Source organism: Chionomys nivalis, chromosome 8 (genome assembly GCF_950005125.1).
Source record: "Chionomys nivalis chromosome 8, mChiNiv1.1, whole genome shotgun sequence".
NCBI lineage: Eukaryota > Metazoa > Chordata > Mammalia > Rodentia > Cricetidae > Chionomys > Chionomys nivalis.
In genome coordinates, this window is record NC_080093.1 from 18,568,863 (window position 1) to 18,584,189 (window position 15,327).

The 15,327-nt window shown below is 49.8% G+C and overlaps 2 protein-coding genes across 2 annotated transcripts in view; both read right to left on the reverse strand.

The window, feature by feature from the left end:
- Nucleotides 1–128: 128 nt before the first annotated feature.
- On the reverse strand, nucleotides 129–9,712 carry Ankrd2 (ankyrin repeat domain 2). Its single transcript, XM_057779243.1, has 9 exons — nucleotides 9,572–9,712; nucleotides 5,478–5,579; nucleotides 5,210–5,368; nucleotides 5,011–5,118; nucleotides 3,200–3,298; nucleotides 2,788–2,886; nucleotides 1,358–1,456; nucleotides 1,103–1,201; nucleotides 129–340 (listed from the first exon to the last, which is right to left on the reverse strand). The coding sequence occupies exons 1-9, from the start codon at nucleotides 9,656–9,658 to the stop codon at nucleotides 194–196; spliced, it is 999 nt and encodes a 332-aa protein (XP_057635226.1). The 5' UTR covers nucleotides 9,659–9,712; the 3' UTR covers nucleotides 129–193.
- Nucleotides 9,713–10,964: 1,252 nt separating this feature from the next.
- Ubtd1 (ubiquitin domain containing 1) overlaps nucleotides 10,965–15,327 on the reverse strand; it is a 57,725-nt gene continuing 53,362 nt past the window's right edge. Inside the window, exons 2-3 of the mRNA XM_057778545.1 lie at nucleotides 13,453–13,680; nucleotides 10,965–12,022 (exon numbers count right to left, since the gene is read on the reverse strand). Coding sequence (XP_057634528.1) covers nucleotides 11,637–12,022; nucleotides 13,453–13,680 — 614 coding nt within the window. The 3' untranslated portion in view covers nucleotides 10,965–11,636. The remainder of the gene's footprint in view (nucleotides 12,023–13,452; nucleotides 13,681–15,327) is intronic.

Consider the following 15,327-nt stretch of genomic DNA (forward strand, 5'->3'; position numbering starts at 1 on the left):
TAGCTCAGGAGTCAAGGGACTCCACACTCTCTTGTTTCCAAGTTCACACCCACTTTCCATTCCTGTGTGTTTGGAGCGCAAAGGGATGCAAAGACCACACATACCAAAGACAGTATTTTATTGTGTTGAGTCTGTGGGTGTTCCTGCCAGGCTGGTTGCAAGCAGCTCATAGTGGGGGACTATTGCCCAGCTTTTACTGGGCTGGTACTGGCTGGGGGGTCTCACGCCCACTCCCAGGCCTCTCCAGTCCATTCTGTTCTGATTCTGGCTCAGGATGCTCCAGGGCATGCCGAGTGTCTGCTTGCCATAGCTGGACGAGGTCTGTAGGGGTCTTTCCTGCCTGGAGAAAATAGGAGGAGATTATTCAGGCTTCAGAAATTGCTCTCAGCTACAACAGTGGTTCTCAACTGGAGGCAAATGGCCAGAGGTAAAGGCATCTTGCATTTTACAACTAGAAGTTGTGGGTGCTACTGATATCGAGTGGGCAGAGGCCTGGGGTGCTGCATAACCATCCTACAATGCACAGGAAAGTCCCTTTGTTATGAACTGTCCAGCACCAAAGCCTGTAGTACTGAGTGGAGACCAATCACGCTCTCTCCAAGTGTCCCTGCCTTCCTCAGTGTCTCTTAGCCTTTTTGCACCAGACAAATCTTTCTAGGCCCCTCTTTAGCGATTGTTCTGTGGACCAAAAGATGGGCTTGAATTGGAGGATATCTATTCTCCAAAATCCTGAGGCCCACCCTGAACAAACATGATGTGCTAGAATGGTCACAACACCAACCAAGGACTTGGGTTCTCTTCCAGCTGGACCTCCACAATTGGGCCTGGACACTGGGCTCCCCTCTGTCCTATAGGGGAACTTCGGGGAAGTTCTCCCAGCCCATCTCTTATTGTTTCTCTGAACTTGTGGTCTGAACCTTGACACGGAAAGAGGGATCTGGGAAGGTAGGTGGTTAGGGTGGCGCGGCCAAGAGTCAATGACACGTGTAGCTAGGCTGTGACTGCCCCAGGTTGTGGCTGCCCTGTGCCTCTGCAGACCATCCAGTGTGCATTTGCAGCTTTAAGCGCTCACCCTTCCAGCCAGCCAGAGAAATCAACTCACCAGGTTCTTAGTCATCATGTCAGCCCCATGCAGGAGCAGCAGTTTGATGATTTTGTAGCGGTTGAGTCTCACGGCATCGTGTAGGGCACTGTCCCCTTCCTAGAGTCGGGGTCACACATGGCAGTGGGTGAGTAGGGTTACAGAAGCTGGGCCTTGCTCAGAGGCTGTAGCCCTAGGGTCCTGTGGGGGAGGACTACTCGCCCACTCTGCCCTGACACCCACGGTGGCTGAGCAGGGCAAGAGGCAAGCACTCACCCTGTCTTTGGCATTGATATCCAAGCCCAGAGACAGAAAGTGTTCCACAATCTCCACGTGTCCAGTGCGAACGGCTACATGCAGGGGAGTACTCAGGAGCTGTGTGGGGAGAAGCAGGACTCTTGGCAGTGGGCCTGGAATACGGTGTCCTGGGGTGGGGGAGCTATCTTATCTCTAGCCTAATCCTACTCCCAAGTCTAAGCGTCAAGGCCTGAGCCTTGGACAGGAGACACGGTACAACACGCCATTATCCTTCCCAATGAGCTAAATAGACAGCTTTAAGTGCTGTGTCCTCTGGGTAGCCTATCACGGTTCCCCTCTTGCCTAGCAATGAGCTACTACTGTCCAACCCTCTACTCTCTCTCCCTCTTTTTTTTTTTAAATAAGACAGGGTCCCACTATGTAGTCCAGGTGGCTGCAAACTCTCAGTTCCCCTGCCTATGCCTCCTGAGTGCTGGGATTGCAGAGGGGCACTACTATGCCTAGGCTCTTCTTTAATTATTTGGCGAGTTTATTCATTGGGATGCTGAGGATTGAGCCCAGGGTCCTGCACATGCTAAGCAAGGATGCCACTACTGAGTGACCCTCCCAGTCCATTCCTTTAAAAGGTTTTTTTTTTTAAATGAGACAAATTATCACTGCATAGACCAGGCTATCCTTGAACTTAAAAATCCTCCTGTCTCTGCTCCTGAGTACTGGAATTAAAAGTGTGTGCTACCAAGCCCAGCTTCTTTTTAATAATTATATCAGATGCCATTAACTGAGAAATGACTGTGATAGAGATGGCAAAAGCTTCCTATGTTAAAAAGTAATTTATTGGGCTGGAGAGATGGCTCAGTGGTTAAGAGCATTGCCTGCTCTTCCAAAGGTCCTGAGTTCAATTCCCAGCAACCACATGGTGGCTCACAACCATCTGTAATGAGGTCTGGTGCCCTCTTCTGGCCTGCAGACATACACACAGACAGAATATTGTATACATAATAAATAAATATTTTTTAAAAAAAGGAATTTATTTACAAACATTCCCTTCCTAACCTATGTAAGAACTCCACAAGTTTTATAACTGAAGAAGAGTGTCTGAGAGGTCAAGATTGCATGTAAAGAAATAGATAGATAGAAGGATGGTAGGTTAATAAGTAAATAATAAACTGATGGATGGCGGGGGTGAATGATGAAGGGTGGCATGGGTACAAATCCTGCATCCTCCTGGTGGACCACACCTCCACAAGAGCAGGTCTTTTGTCTTTCTCACCTCTCAGCACTTGCTCCCAAGCTCCCTGGAGGGCCTGAAGCGTCTCCGCAGCCACGCTAGAAACCAGACTAGCCACTGCTTACCTACCACGTGAGCTTGCTTGCCATTTGCTTCCCCCCCCCCCCCCCCGCTCCGCAGCATCCCAACATGTACTGCACTGAGCGCGCTGCAGCTTCACCTTGTCTCTCACATTGGTGTTGGCTCCTCGGCTTTGCAGGAGCCTCACCACCTCCAGGTGGCCTCCACGGCAGGCCCAGTGCATGGCTGTGCAGTCCAGCTGGAAGGGATGGATGGAACTTAATAGCAGAGCTTTTGGGAAGGAAGTTTCCTGGGGAAAGGATTGAAGCCAAGAAGGCAGAGGCCAAAAAAAAAAGAGAGAGAAAGGGACAAGGAGTAGGATGGACAACCCAGGGCCAAACTAGTCCAAGTGAGAATCACAGAGGCAATTCACAGGGGAGATGGGGCTTGCCCAATGTCACAGAACACACAACGGCCCCTACTGGCAGCCTCTGGCACAGACTGGACAGGAAGTAGAATTCTACTGATACTAGATCCACCTCTTACCTCCCACCCAGTACCTGCCCTCTCACCCGATCCTGGAAGTCCACAGTGGCCCCATTCTCCAGAAGTTTCTCCAGTATCTCCATGTGACCCTCCAGGGAGGCTCGATGTAGCGCTGTCCGACGGAACTGCCACCAGAGAGACCGTCAGGCCTGAGTCCTAGTCCTGAGCCTACATCCCACCAAACTGAGGCCCAGGCCGTGCCCAAACTTGGTGCCCACGTGTTCTGTGTTCAGTCAGATCTTACTCAGATTGGCCCTGTACTCCAGCCATGCCTCTGTATAGCTGGTGCAGCTGACTCCCCTGCTGGGCATGGCTATTCTGTGCTCATACGCTATGATGCTCAGTGATGACTTGCAGCTCATGTGCCTGGAGTTCATTGAGACCTCTATGACAAGTTGCTCCCAGGTGATGCCTGAGTATAAATAAGGGAGCATTGGCAAGCTCAACTCTTTCCCCTAGTGCTAGGCAGGGCCCAGATGCACAGGTCACACCTGGTTACTGATTCAAGGAAGAAACAAAGTCCCCTCCCTTACGGCTACTTTCTGCTTTGGATTCCGGGAACCCTTGGTCATTATGCTAGTCTTTCTATATGCTGATGATCTGGTTATGGGCAGTCTTTCCCGGCCTTCCTCTTGTTTTTACTCTTAGCTTATACTAACGGGAGAAACAAGATTAGACCCCGGAGGTATAAGAACAGAAAAGGTGTAGACTACTAGACACAGAGCAGGCCCAAGGGTGGGTGGCCACTGGTAGGCTTGGTCCCAGAGGAAAAAAGTATGACAGTTGACAGAAAAGTTTAAGAAATAGACAGTGGCCATAGTCGCACAATACTGCGATAGAATTAATACCACTCTAAATCAACATGCTTAAAGCAACATATTTCACATTATATATTTCCATAGGAGAATATTCAAAATAGTGGTGGGCTATGACTCAGTGGTAGAGCACTTGCCTAGCACACACAATGTCCTGGCACTGCAAATAACAATATTAATAAACAATTGTAGGCCAGGTTTGGTGGTGCATGGCTTTAATCCCAGAACAGAGGCACAGGCAGGCAGATCTCTGTGAGTTCAAGGACAGCCTGGTGTACGTAGTGAGGTCTAGGAGAGCCAGAGCTACACAGTGAGACCTTGTCTCAAAATAAATAAATATAAGGGCTGGAGACATGGCTCAGTGGTTAAGAGCGCTGACCACTCTTCCAGAGGTCCTGAGTTCAATTCCCAGCAACCACATGGTGGCTGACAGCCATCTATAATGAGACCTGGCGCCCCTTCTGGCATGCGGGCACACATGGAAGGAATGCTGTACACATAATAAATAAATCTTTAAGAATAAATAAATAAATATAAATAATTGTAAAAAGAAGCAGGCACGTATGCCATGAGAAAGAAATTATCCTATTTCTGCCTGTGCTTTCTAATCTTTCCATCCACTAAACACTTGTTGGTTCATTTGACCACAACATTTGGGAAGGCAGTAGGCCATGTTCACTATAGCAGAATCTGAGTGTTGGAGAGGCGACAGCCCAGCCACAGATCCCACAGCTAAGGAGTGGAGACAGACTATTTTGGCCCAAATTTCTTGGGCTCTCTTAATTGGATTCCGTTCCTTCATCTCCCATGCAGAAACATGTGATGTTTGTTATGGAGGCCGTCTGAGCTGGGGAACAGTCTAAGGTTGATTCAGTGAAATTGTGGACTGAGGAAGGAAGCATCCGCCCTAAGAGCATCTGTGAGTGTTCTCAAACAAGCCCACAGATGGAGCTGATCCCAGACCTGACCGGGTTACGGCAGTGGTCCTGAAGGGAGGCAGGTGCAGGGGAGGGGCACATCACCTCATCGCAGGTATCTGCTGAACCTCCATCGGCCAGGTATTTGTCGATGACTTTCACTTTCCCTTCCACTGCAGCCTTCAGGAACGTCTCCTCATCCACAGGGCCGGTCTGCAGGAAGAGCATCCACTCATAGAGAATAGTAGAGTTTGGGGACTCTCGGGCTCCCCCTGCCCACATTTGTCCATCCCGGGACCCTTACGATCTCCTCTGGCTCTGGAGGTGGCTCCTGGGCAGCAGCCAGTGCATCTCGCTTCTTCTGCTTGCGTTTTTTCCTCAGTTCTATAAGGTTCTGGATCCCACCCACGTCAATGATCTCACGCCGCAGGTCCAGGGATGTCTTGCGTACACGTTCTTGGCCCTGCACAGGGATGGCTCATCACCTCCACACTGGGGCACAGAGTGTGGGGAAGTTGGATAATACAGGAGCTGAGCTGTCGAGCTGCCCTGTCGTTCGTTCCCCCACTTACCTTAACCTTTTGTAAAGCAGGGCTCTGCACCCCAAGGCGCTTTTCATCCTCTAGAACCAGCAAGTCCATGGACAACTTCCCAGGGGTGGCTCTTCGAAGTTTCTGGGAAGCCATTGAAAGAAAGCTACCTAAGATTATTTGGTGACAGCTATACTGGTGTGGTTCTCAGCCAAATGGAAGGTTATGAGAATTTTTTGTCAGGGTGTGTTAGTTCACACCTACAATCTCAGCACTCAGGAGACTGACGCAGGAGGATTACTGTACTAGAGGGCCAATCTAGTCCACATAGTGAATTTCAGACCAGTTGGAGCTACATAGTGAGACCCTGTTTCAAAACCCAAAACAACAAAACCACCACAAAAATAAAAAAATTCTAGCATGCTTAAATCTTTTGTATAAAATGATGTCAGATTTCTTTACAACCTACACACAAATAGTACTGTATACTTTTTTTTCTTTTTGAGACAGGGTTTCTCTGTGTAGCCCTGACTACCCAGAAACTCATTCTATAGACCAGGCTGTCCTCGAACTCAGAGATCTGCCTGTCTCTGCCTCCTAAGTGCTGAGGTTAAAGGCGTGCGCCACCACCAGCCAGCGTTTATACTTTTAATCTCAATATTACGTATACTGACTATATAATCTGAATGTTGGATAGTCGTTTTTATTGTTTAGAGGATAAAGACAAGGGGAAAATCTGTTCATGTTCATTACAAACACAGAGTTTTCTGGGCATAATCCCAGCACTCGGGAGGCAGAGGCAGGCAGATGAGTTTGAGGCCAGCCTGGTCTACAGAGTTAGTTCCAGGACAACTATGGGCTAGGGCTGTTACACAGAGGAAAACTTGTCTCGAAAAAACAAACAAACAAACAAATACAGAATTTAAAATTTTCCTAAGAACTAGAGAGATGGCTCGGGTGTTAAGAGCACTGGCTGCTCTTCCAGAGGACCTGGGTTTGCTTCCCAGCACCCACCTGGCAGCTAAACAGCCCTCTGTAATCCCAGTTCTAGGGAATCCAATTCCTTCTTCTGTCCTCTACAGGTACCAGACATACAATGTGTGTGGTGCAAGACATACATGGAGAAAAATAATCACACACATGAAGTTAAAATGTAACGAAGTTCCCATGTGTGACTGTGTGAGTACAGAAATAGAACCCAAGGATACAGGAGTATTTAATCAGAAAAATTTCCTTTTAGTGAGGTAACTGTGATCAGAGATGGCAGGTTTTGTCCCCTTACCTCCTTCCCGGTATTGAACTAAGCCTTCCACAGGCTAGGGTAGAGCTCTGCCTCCGAGCTCCAGCCTCCAGCCTCATCATCTCTTCCCTCGTGCAACAATCCTTTGGCAACATGAAAGCCTGCCAGTTCTATGGCAGACACTGCATTTTCTCAGCAATGCTCAGCCCTGGGAAATCTGGAGCTCGGAGGAACAGCAGCGCCTAGCTTTCATGGTCTTGTGGTCAGGATCTGATGAGCCTCCTCTCTCCACCTGAAGCTCTGGTTTCCCCAGACTGCTTCTCTACTCTTAGTGACCTTCTGGCATCCATTCCCAGAGGCTCCCAAGCAGCTCAGGTAGTTGTGAACCTAGGAATATGTGCCCAGGATGAGGGTAACAAGGCAAGTCAACTGGGGAGAACTTGCTCTCCATGCGGACCAGGCACCTTGTTCATTCCCCATGGAGTCCTGGTGCAAGCCTCTCTCAGAGAGGATTCGAGGTTTTATTTCTGATGCCTCCCAATTAATATTTTTGTAGTACCAAGCATGAAACTTAGGGCTTCACATGCCAGCTGAATGTTCTACCAACTGAGCTACAGCCCCTTCTCTGTTGAGTGCTTGTTTGGAAGGAATCCTGGACTGCCTTTCTTGCCAGAATTTATGGCTATACGATCTTCCAGATTTATATGATTCTATGATTTGAGGTCTCCCTGTGTAGGTGTCACCCAAAACAATGCACCTTCTGCCAGGAAAAAAAGATATGACCTCGGGTTAAAACTACTGTTGCTTGTGGGACCCTGGCTTGATGACTGAGGAAGCATCCAGAGCCTGGAGGACTTAATCACCTGCTATCTCCAGCCTTCACTGTGACAGGGCCTGGCAGGTAGTGGCTGCTCACGTAGGACTTGTTAAATGAGCGGACGATGAATGAATGAATGAATGAATGAATGAATGAATGAATAATGGTATGAAGACCATGGAACTCTGGTGTCCAGTAGTTCTGTGTAAGGATGACCTTACCTGGTAAGTTGCATCCTGAGGCCTCTGTGCCACCAACATAAGGGGCCACAGATTGCTGGAGGCTCCCAGTAAGGCAGGGGGGATTATTTATGGATTCTAGGGCCACCCATTTCTTATTTGGACTCCCTTTGGATTTGTGTTTATGGGCTGCCAGAGTCTGCATTCAATGTTTGTGACTCACAATGACACTCCCGGCTGATTCCCCAGTCCACACTTCAGATTAGAGAGAATGCTTGCGAAGCGCTCAGCCCAGAGGCTTGCTGTGGCTGCTCACCTAGTGCTTGTGAAATTAACGGACGCCCAATGCTGGCATGCAGAGGAGCTGGGTGGGAAGGCTGGCTCTGTGGGCACCTTTGTCCTTGCAGCCCTGCGGCTATATTTGTTGGGAGAATGGATGGGAGAGGGCTGTTCTGTGTCCCCTGTAGGAGGTTCCGTAGTATAATGGCAGCACTCCAGAAATGACAAAGCAGGATGACTCTCCTGCCTGGCAGCAACAGCCACGCATGCCTGCTGGGGCGGCGGGGGTGGGGTGAGATTCCTGGAGATCCAGGGATGCCCAGGTGCTGTCCACACTCCTCTTTGATAAATCTGACTCATCTCTTCTCTTAAATGACCACTGCCTCTGAGTTCCTGTAGCTGCCCCCTGCAACATCAGAACTGTCTGTCTCTGATACGCATCAGAGGACACAACTCTTCCTCACTCCCCACAGCCCACAGAACACACTCCTCTTACCTGGCCGTCTCTAGTTTGTTCTTTGCTTCCTTTCCAACCTAAGCACTTCACACACTCTCACGACCGCCATACCTTTGCCATGCAGACTTCAGCTCCTGTTTTTCCTTTAGCCTGAAACACTCTCACCACATCCTTACTGCACTTAGCGCTCCTAAAGGCCCAGCTCACTTCCCATCTTCCTCAGAGCAGTAGCAGAGGGCTCAAATGACACCCATCCTATTCATTACAATGGTCCACTTTCTATTTGACCACTTCTGTCCTCTGCCTTCTTACTTGACTATGTAAATAAGAAGTGTTAGCTGGACCATGGGGGCACACGCCTTTAATCCCAGCACTCAGGAGCCAGAGTCAGGTGGATCTCTGTGAGTTCAAGGGCAGCCTGGTCTGCATAGTGGAATTCCAGGACAGGCTCTAAAGCTACACAAAGAAACCCTGTCTTGAAAAACAAAAACAACAAAACAAAACAAACTCCAAGCAAACAAGAAGTGTTGATTAAAATTAATGCCCACCTTCCCCCTATGCAAGAACTCTAGGTTCTTTTGGGGTGTGGCGAGGATAAACTCACAGTGTCGCCCATTATGGGTGTGTACCACCACACCTTGCACAACTGCTTAGAATAGACTTTAGAGCAGGACAAGTCAGTACTCCAGCCCCGCTTGCTTATCCTAGAAAAAAGGCACCCGTGCCTTAGGTATCTACAAGCACTGCCCACAGTCCTGGATGAGTACCAGCTGGTCTTCCCCATCTCCCTTCCCTACTCTTATCAGCTTATTCTCCTGTAGCAACTAAACCGTGGAGATGATCCTCCATGGGGCAATTGGGGTACGTGTGCCTCAGGACCTTCCTGGCTTTCCCTGTACAGTTCAGTCTATTTCCTGAAGCCAGATGAATTGGGCAGGGTCTTGGGAAGGTCTGCCACCTCCAAGTCCCATCTCTCCCCACCCACAACCCTGTCAGGAACATCCTGGTATGGAAATGGGCCTGGGGGACCCCAGGAAATACCTGTTCAGCATGTGTGTGTACCCATATAGCAGTCAGTCTTTCCCTTCCCATAGCAGGACAGGTGGACTCCTTAACCTGGAGTCCCCCTCCCTTCACTGGGGCTCCCTTCACCTCGGCTCTCACCTCAGTTTCTTCCTCCTGGGCAAGCCGCTGCTCGATGAGCTCTGTGGCCCTCTGCACAGCTTCAGGACCCTCCATGGCGCCCTCCATATCTGCCTCAGCAAGCCACAGGACATAGGGTCTTTATAGGCCAGAGCACCCACTCCGCCCACTGGGCGCCTTTGTCATGAGCTCACAGGCTCAATTTCTCCACCTGCCTCCCCCACCTATCACCTTCACCTCGGACAGCCCCAGGGTGCATGGGAAATCACTGCCCAGGCCAGGGAAGTTACCCCTCCCCTAACCTATGGCCTACTGGAGCCAGAAGGCACAGCGCCCCAAGAGGACAGCTGCAGGAAGGGGTCCAGTGTGTCCTCGGTGCTGGGAACTGCTAAGTCTGCACAAAGGACCAACATGCTGCCACTGGCCTGGGTGGCAGTGCCACCTGCTGGATACCAAGAAATCCTATCCAGGTAGTGCCAGATAGGGGGCCTGAAAAATCGGATATGAGCCTCAACAGACCTGTGTTTCTAGGGACTTTAGGGACCTTCTGGCGGCAGGAGTCAGAGCAGTTGTTACCCTCTGGTGGCAGCACACCCTACTGAAGCATGGCTATGCTGAATGACATGTCCATTAGCCATAACCAGACCTCGCCCATCTGTTTGCCTCCTCTTCCCAGAGCCCTTAGCACAACTTACAATGTTGCTTTAAGGGAAGAGTCTTGGGAAGCCAGCGTGAAGAGCCAAGGCCAGCTTAGGAGACTAGGCAATGCCAGGCTGCCTTTGGCGAGGCTGGCCACACTCTCTGAGAACAAAGAGTACATGGAGGAAAGGCAGACTTCCACTCACTGAGCTCCACACCTGGGACTTGCAGCCTGGAGTCCTGGGTTTAACCCGCCAGTGGTCTCCAGTGCCCCAGCTTTGTACTTCTACAACCACAAGTGATGCCCCCCGGGGACACCTTAGCTGAGACTCCCTTCTGGTGGTGCGCACAGTTCCCCAGAGGAAAGAGAGGAACTAATCCCGCTGGTCTCTGGCTCACACACTTGTGGAAGCTTTGCTCTGACACAGCATGGGCACTGCATCACCCATCTCCAGGCTGGCAGTGTAGGGTAGCAGACACTGCTGCCTTCTGTGGCGCCCCTTTCCTCTTTCACATGTGCCTCCCACTTCACCATCCCAGCAACTGCTGCAGGAGGCAGGGCAGGCGTGCCACCTCCACTTTAGAGAAAAGTAAAATGTATTTGGAGGTAAAGTGACTTTTTCCAGGACCCACAGGAACACAGACAGGTTGGATGCTCTACTGTGCCCATCGGTTCCCAAACCAGCAGGAGCTCTGGGCTCCACCATGCTGTGGACTGCAAGTCAAGGGCTAGGCAAGAGAGGAGCAAAAAGGCTTTATTGATAAAATACAGATGTGTTTGTACACAGGGCCCTACTGGGGCCAGGACCAGGCTACAGACCCCACCTTGCCTGGGTTACAGTTGGGGATGGCCCTGTGCAGACCCCAGCCATAAAGCCTGGCTACCTGGCCACCTGCCTCATCTCTGCTGATTGTGCTGGGTTCAGGGAGAGGCAGAGAGGCCCGCCTCAAGCTCTCCAAGCCCTGGGGCTCACTGGTGATTTCCTCCCCTCCAGGGGACTGGCACTATGCCCAGGGCAGAGTCATGGGAAGGGATAAGGGAGGTGGGGGAGAGACAGCAATTGCTTCCAACCCTGAGCAGAAAACTGGAGTGAGCACAGTGGTGGCACCAGATGACAGATCTGGGTTCCAAGGTCTCAGGCTGGCCCCCATGGCTCCAACCTATAGTGGAGAATGCCAGGTGCCTTTTCTCTGACAAGGTTGGCAAGGCCTGTGTGTGGCAGGCAGCACTGTTCCCTGGGTGTGGAGCACTGGTGGACCCAGTGCCCTGGAAGGCAAGTCCCTTCATAGCTCACTAAGAGCCATACCGCAGGGTGGCAGGAGGTGACCCTGAAGAAGACAACAGCACTGGAAGGCAGCAACAGGTGGGGAACCTTGTGCTCCAGGCCTAAGCCCCACAGCCTGCAGGGGACCTCCATGGCCTCTCTTCCCAGGAGTCAGCCGCCTGTCAGTCCTGGGGTGGTGGGGGCTGGTTGATGATGACCTGAATGACAAAGTCTTTTTGAATTTTGGTTTCCTGGAGCCGTGTGCGGTCTGTAAGCAGCTTCCCGGAGAAGAACCATCTCTGCCAGGATGGCTCGATGCCCTCCTGGCTGTGCAGCTGCCTTTTGAGCTGCCCCACTGTGTCGGGCAGGCTGGCGTTGAGCCTCACGTCCTTGCCTGTGGAGAGGCGCACTTTCAGTGGGAATTCACGGCGCACAGTAGGGGTGGGCTCTGGGGGCTCCAGGCTCTCCTCCTCTGTGTGCTCCAACAGCAGGTTCACAGGTGGTGACAGGCAATAGACGGGCAGTTGGTAGCGGTTGCCCAGCTCATCATAGCATTCACAAAGGGTTCCTGTGGGAAAGGCAATGCAATCAGTGTAGTGTGGGGACCTGTTGTCATGCACTGAATACTGTGTCCCCCAAATTCCTATGATGAAGCATATTTGAAAGTAATAGTTACATGAGTAAATGATAAAGTTGAGATAATCTGATGGAATAAGTTTTCTTACAAGGAAAGGCCCCAGAGAACCCTCCCCATACCCTCTCTCTGCCTGTCTGCCTGTCTACCACGTGAGAATAGCAAAGAGGTGAGAACCCTCACCAGAACCAAATGGCTGTCACTTTTTCCTTGGATTTTCCAGCTTCTAGAATTGTGAGAAACAGATTTCTAGTGATTAAGAAACCCGTGTGTGGCATGCTGTTTACAGCAGCCTAAGCAGATTAACTCGTCCTGCAGCTACCTCCAGTCCCCAGCCTCATCCCAGAGTCAGGACTCTCTAGGACATCCTTAAGGGCAGAAGAACACAAGGCTGGCTCCATCAGCCATGGCATGTTACTTTTCACTTGTTTATTCAACATTTTGGTTGAGTACACATGCTAGGTGCTGGGCTGAGCCCCAATTTCCTTACTGGTATAATGTAATGCAAGTGAGAATGCATTTACAGAGTACTGAGCATCCCCTAAGTGCTGGTACTGGACTAGGTGATATTATGTACATCCTGATCAATGCTTTGTGGTTGCAAGAGTCAGGTTTTAACATGAGACATGCCCTGCTCAGGGTCACGCAGCTAGGAGAGGTCACAAGCTGAGAAAGGAACAGTCAGAACCTAGGTCTGGGACTGGAGCTCTGCTATTGCTTTCCTTTACACTGCCTAACGAGGGTGCTCTGAGACCCTGAGTACCTCCAGCAAGTTTTTAGCTTGTAGTTTTTAATACTTTATTTTTATTTAATTTGCATTAGTGACTTCCTATATGTATGTCTGTGTGAGGGTGTCAGATCTTGGAGTTACAGACAGCTGTTAGCTGCCATGTGGGTGCTGGGAATTGAATCTGAGTCCTCTGGAAGAGCAGTCAGTGCCCTTAACCACCGAGTCATCTCTCCAGCCCATTTTGTAGGTTTTATTGATGTCTTTCTGTCTTCTCATTAGGCAAAGGGGGATCCTGTCCCTCCCTCCTACTTCCCCTCTTCCCTCTGTCCTTCTTTCCCTGACAGTCTCCTGTAACACAGACTGGCCTTCAACTTGAACTTCAGATCCTCCTGTGTCTACCTCTCATGTGCTACCATGCCTGGCTTTATGTCTTGTGCTTCTCTGCTCATGCCAGAAAGAGTTGTTTAAATGAAATATATATATATATATGTATATGTATGTATATATATTTCTCCATCACCACCTGTTTAAACAGAAACTACTAACATGTGGTGACTTTCCTCCGCCTCTGTGCTATGAACCCTGACATCCCCAGCCCCTGCAAGGATACAGAGTCTGGGACCTGCCTGCTTACCATGAGGCAAGGTGATGCTGGCTCCATCCAGGATGGCCTGAGCCAGCTCATGGTCGTTAGCTTCAGCAGCATAGGCGGCAGCCTTGAGGGCATCCCAGATCTCTTTGCGGCCCTCAAAGGCAGGAGCTGTGTCCCAGAACTCATCTCGCTTGCTCCGCAGCTGCCCATCAGTCATGGGGTAGTCACTCTTCCATTTGAGTCGCTCCTTCTTCAAGGGCTCATTTCGACCTGGGAAGACAGACGCAGAGGCTCAGCATCTCTGAAGTCACTTAAGCTGTAATTTGCCCTCTCACAGTCCCTGGCCTATCAGGTACTTTATTGCACTGCTTCCTATGTATTTAGGGCACTGGGACACTTTCTTTTTCTTTCTTTCTTTTTTTTTTTTTTCTTTTTGGATTTTTCGAGACAGGGTTTCTCTGTAGCTTTTGGCTCCTGTCCTGGAACTAGCTCTTGTAGACCAGGCTGGCCTCAAACTCACAGAGATCCGCCTGCCTCTGCCTCCCGAGTGCTGGGATTAAAGGCGTGTGCCACCATCGCCCAGCTTGGGACACTTTCTTAATAGCAAGTATGAGTCTGGAAACCCAAGTTAGGGATACAAAATAAAATTTCAGCCAAGTATGTTCTTGTCTCTTTTACTTATTTTTATTATATATGTGTGTACCATGTGCATGGTTGGTACCCAAGGAAACCAGCAGAGAATGTTAAATCTCCTGGAACTGAAGTTATGGATGGCTGTGAGCTGCCACATGGGAACCTGAACTGAACCTGGGTTCTCTGGTAGAGCAGCAAATACCACTGAGCCACCCTAGCTCCCGAGCCAAACATGTTCTGTACAAATGTACTGTACCTTATCTTACAATGTACCTCTAAATACATCATAAATTGAAAATATCCCAAGACAAAATACGCACAGAGTCTATAATCTGCAGACCATTACAGCTTAGCAACACAGTCCAGGCTGAGTGTTAGCTGCTTCCCCAGGATGGGGAGGTGTGGACTGGCCATTGCTAGCAAAGAAAAAGATCAAAACTAAAAGGCCAGCTGTGGTTTCTCCTGATTGTCTACATCTTCTAAAATCAAAAGATCTTGGGCTGACGAGAGGGCTAGGTGAGTAAAGGCACTTGCTGCTAAGGTCCTGACCTGAGTTTGTTCCCTGGACCCCATGAGGTGGAAAGAAAGAACCAACTCCTACAAATTGTCCTCTGGCTGGGCGATGGTGGCGCACACCTTTAATCCCAGCACTCGGGAGGCAGAGGCAGGCGGATCTCTGTGAGTTCGAGACCAGCCTGATCTACAGAGCTAGTTCCAGGACAGGCTCCAAAGCCACAGAGAAACCCTGTCTCGAAACCCCCCCCCCCAAAAAAAAAGAGTACTGGGAACTGAACCAGGATCCCCTGCAAGAGCACCAGCAATTTTTTGTTTTAAATTTTTCAAGACAGAGTTTCTCTGTGTAGCTCTGGCTATCCTGGAATTTACTTTGTAGACCAGGTTGACCTTGAACTCACAGAGATCTGCCTGCCTCTGTTTCCTGAGTGCTGGGATTAAAGGTGTGTGCCACCACTGCTTGGCAACAATGTAATATTTTAAGAAAGGGAGGAAGAAAAGGAAAAACAATAAAAAGATCTTAAGCTAGAAACTATCTGCACAACCTTTGCTGTTGTTAAAGGTTGACAAGATGTCTCATGGCTGACCTGAAATTTATAATCTTCCTGCTTCAGCTTTCTGAATTCTAGGATTATGAGCATGTACCACCACGTCTAGCTTGTTATTGGGCATTTTTATCTTGCTCTTTGATTATAAAGAAGTATATGGAAGCTGGAGAGATGGTTCAGAAGTTAAGAGTACTGACTGCTCTTCCAGAGGACCTGGGTTCAA

Coding starts and splice junctions, on each gene's coding strand:
- Ankrd2 (XM_057779243.1), bottom strand. CDS start 9,658: ATGGAGGGCGCCATGGAGGGTCCTGAAGCTGTGCAGAGGGCCACAGAG. Junction 2,887..3,199: donor CTGTGGACTTCCAGGATCGG/GTGAGAGGGCAG, acceptor CATCCCTTCCAG/CTGGACTGCACAGCCATGCA. Junction 341..1,102: donor ACATGATGACTAAGAACCTG/GTGAGTTGATTT, acceptor TATTTTCTCCAG/GCAGGAAAGACCCCTACAGA.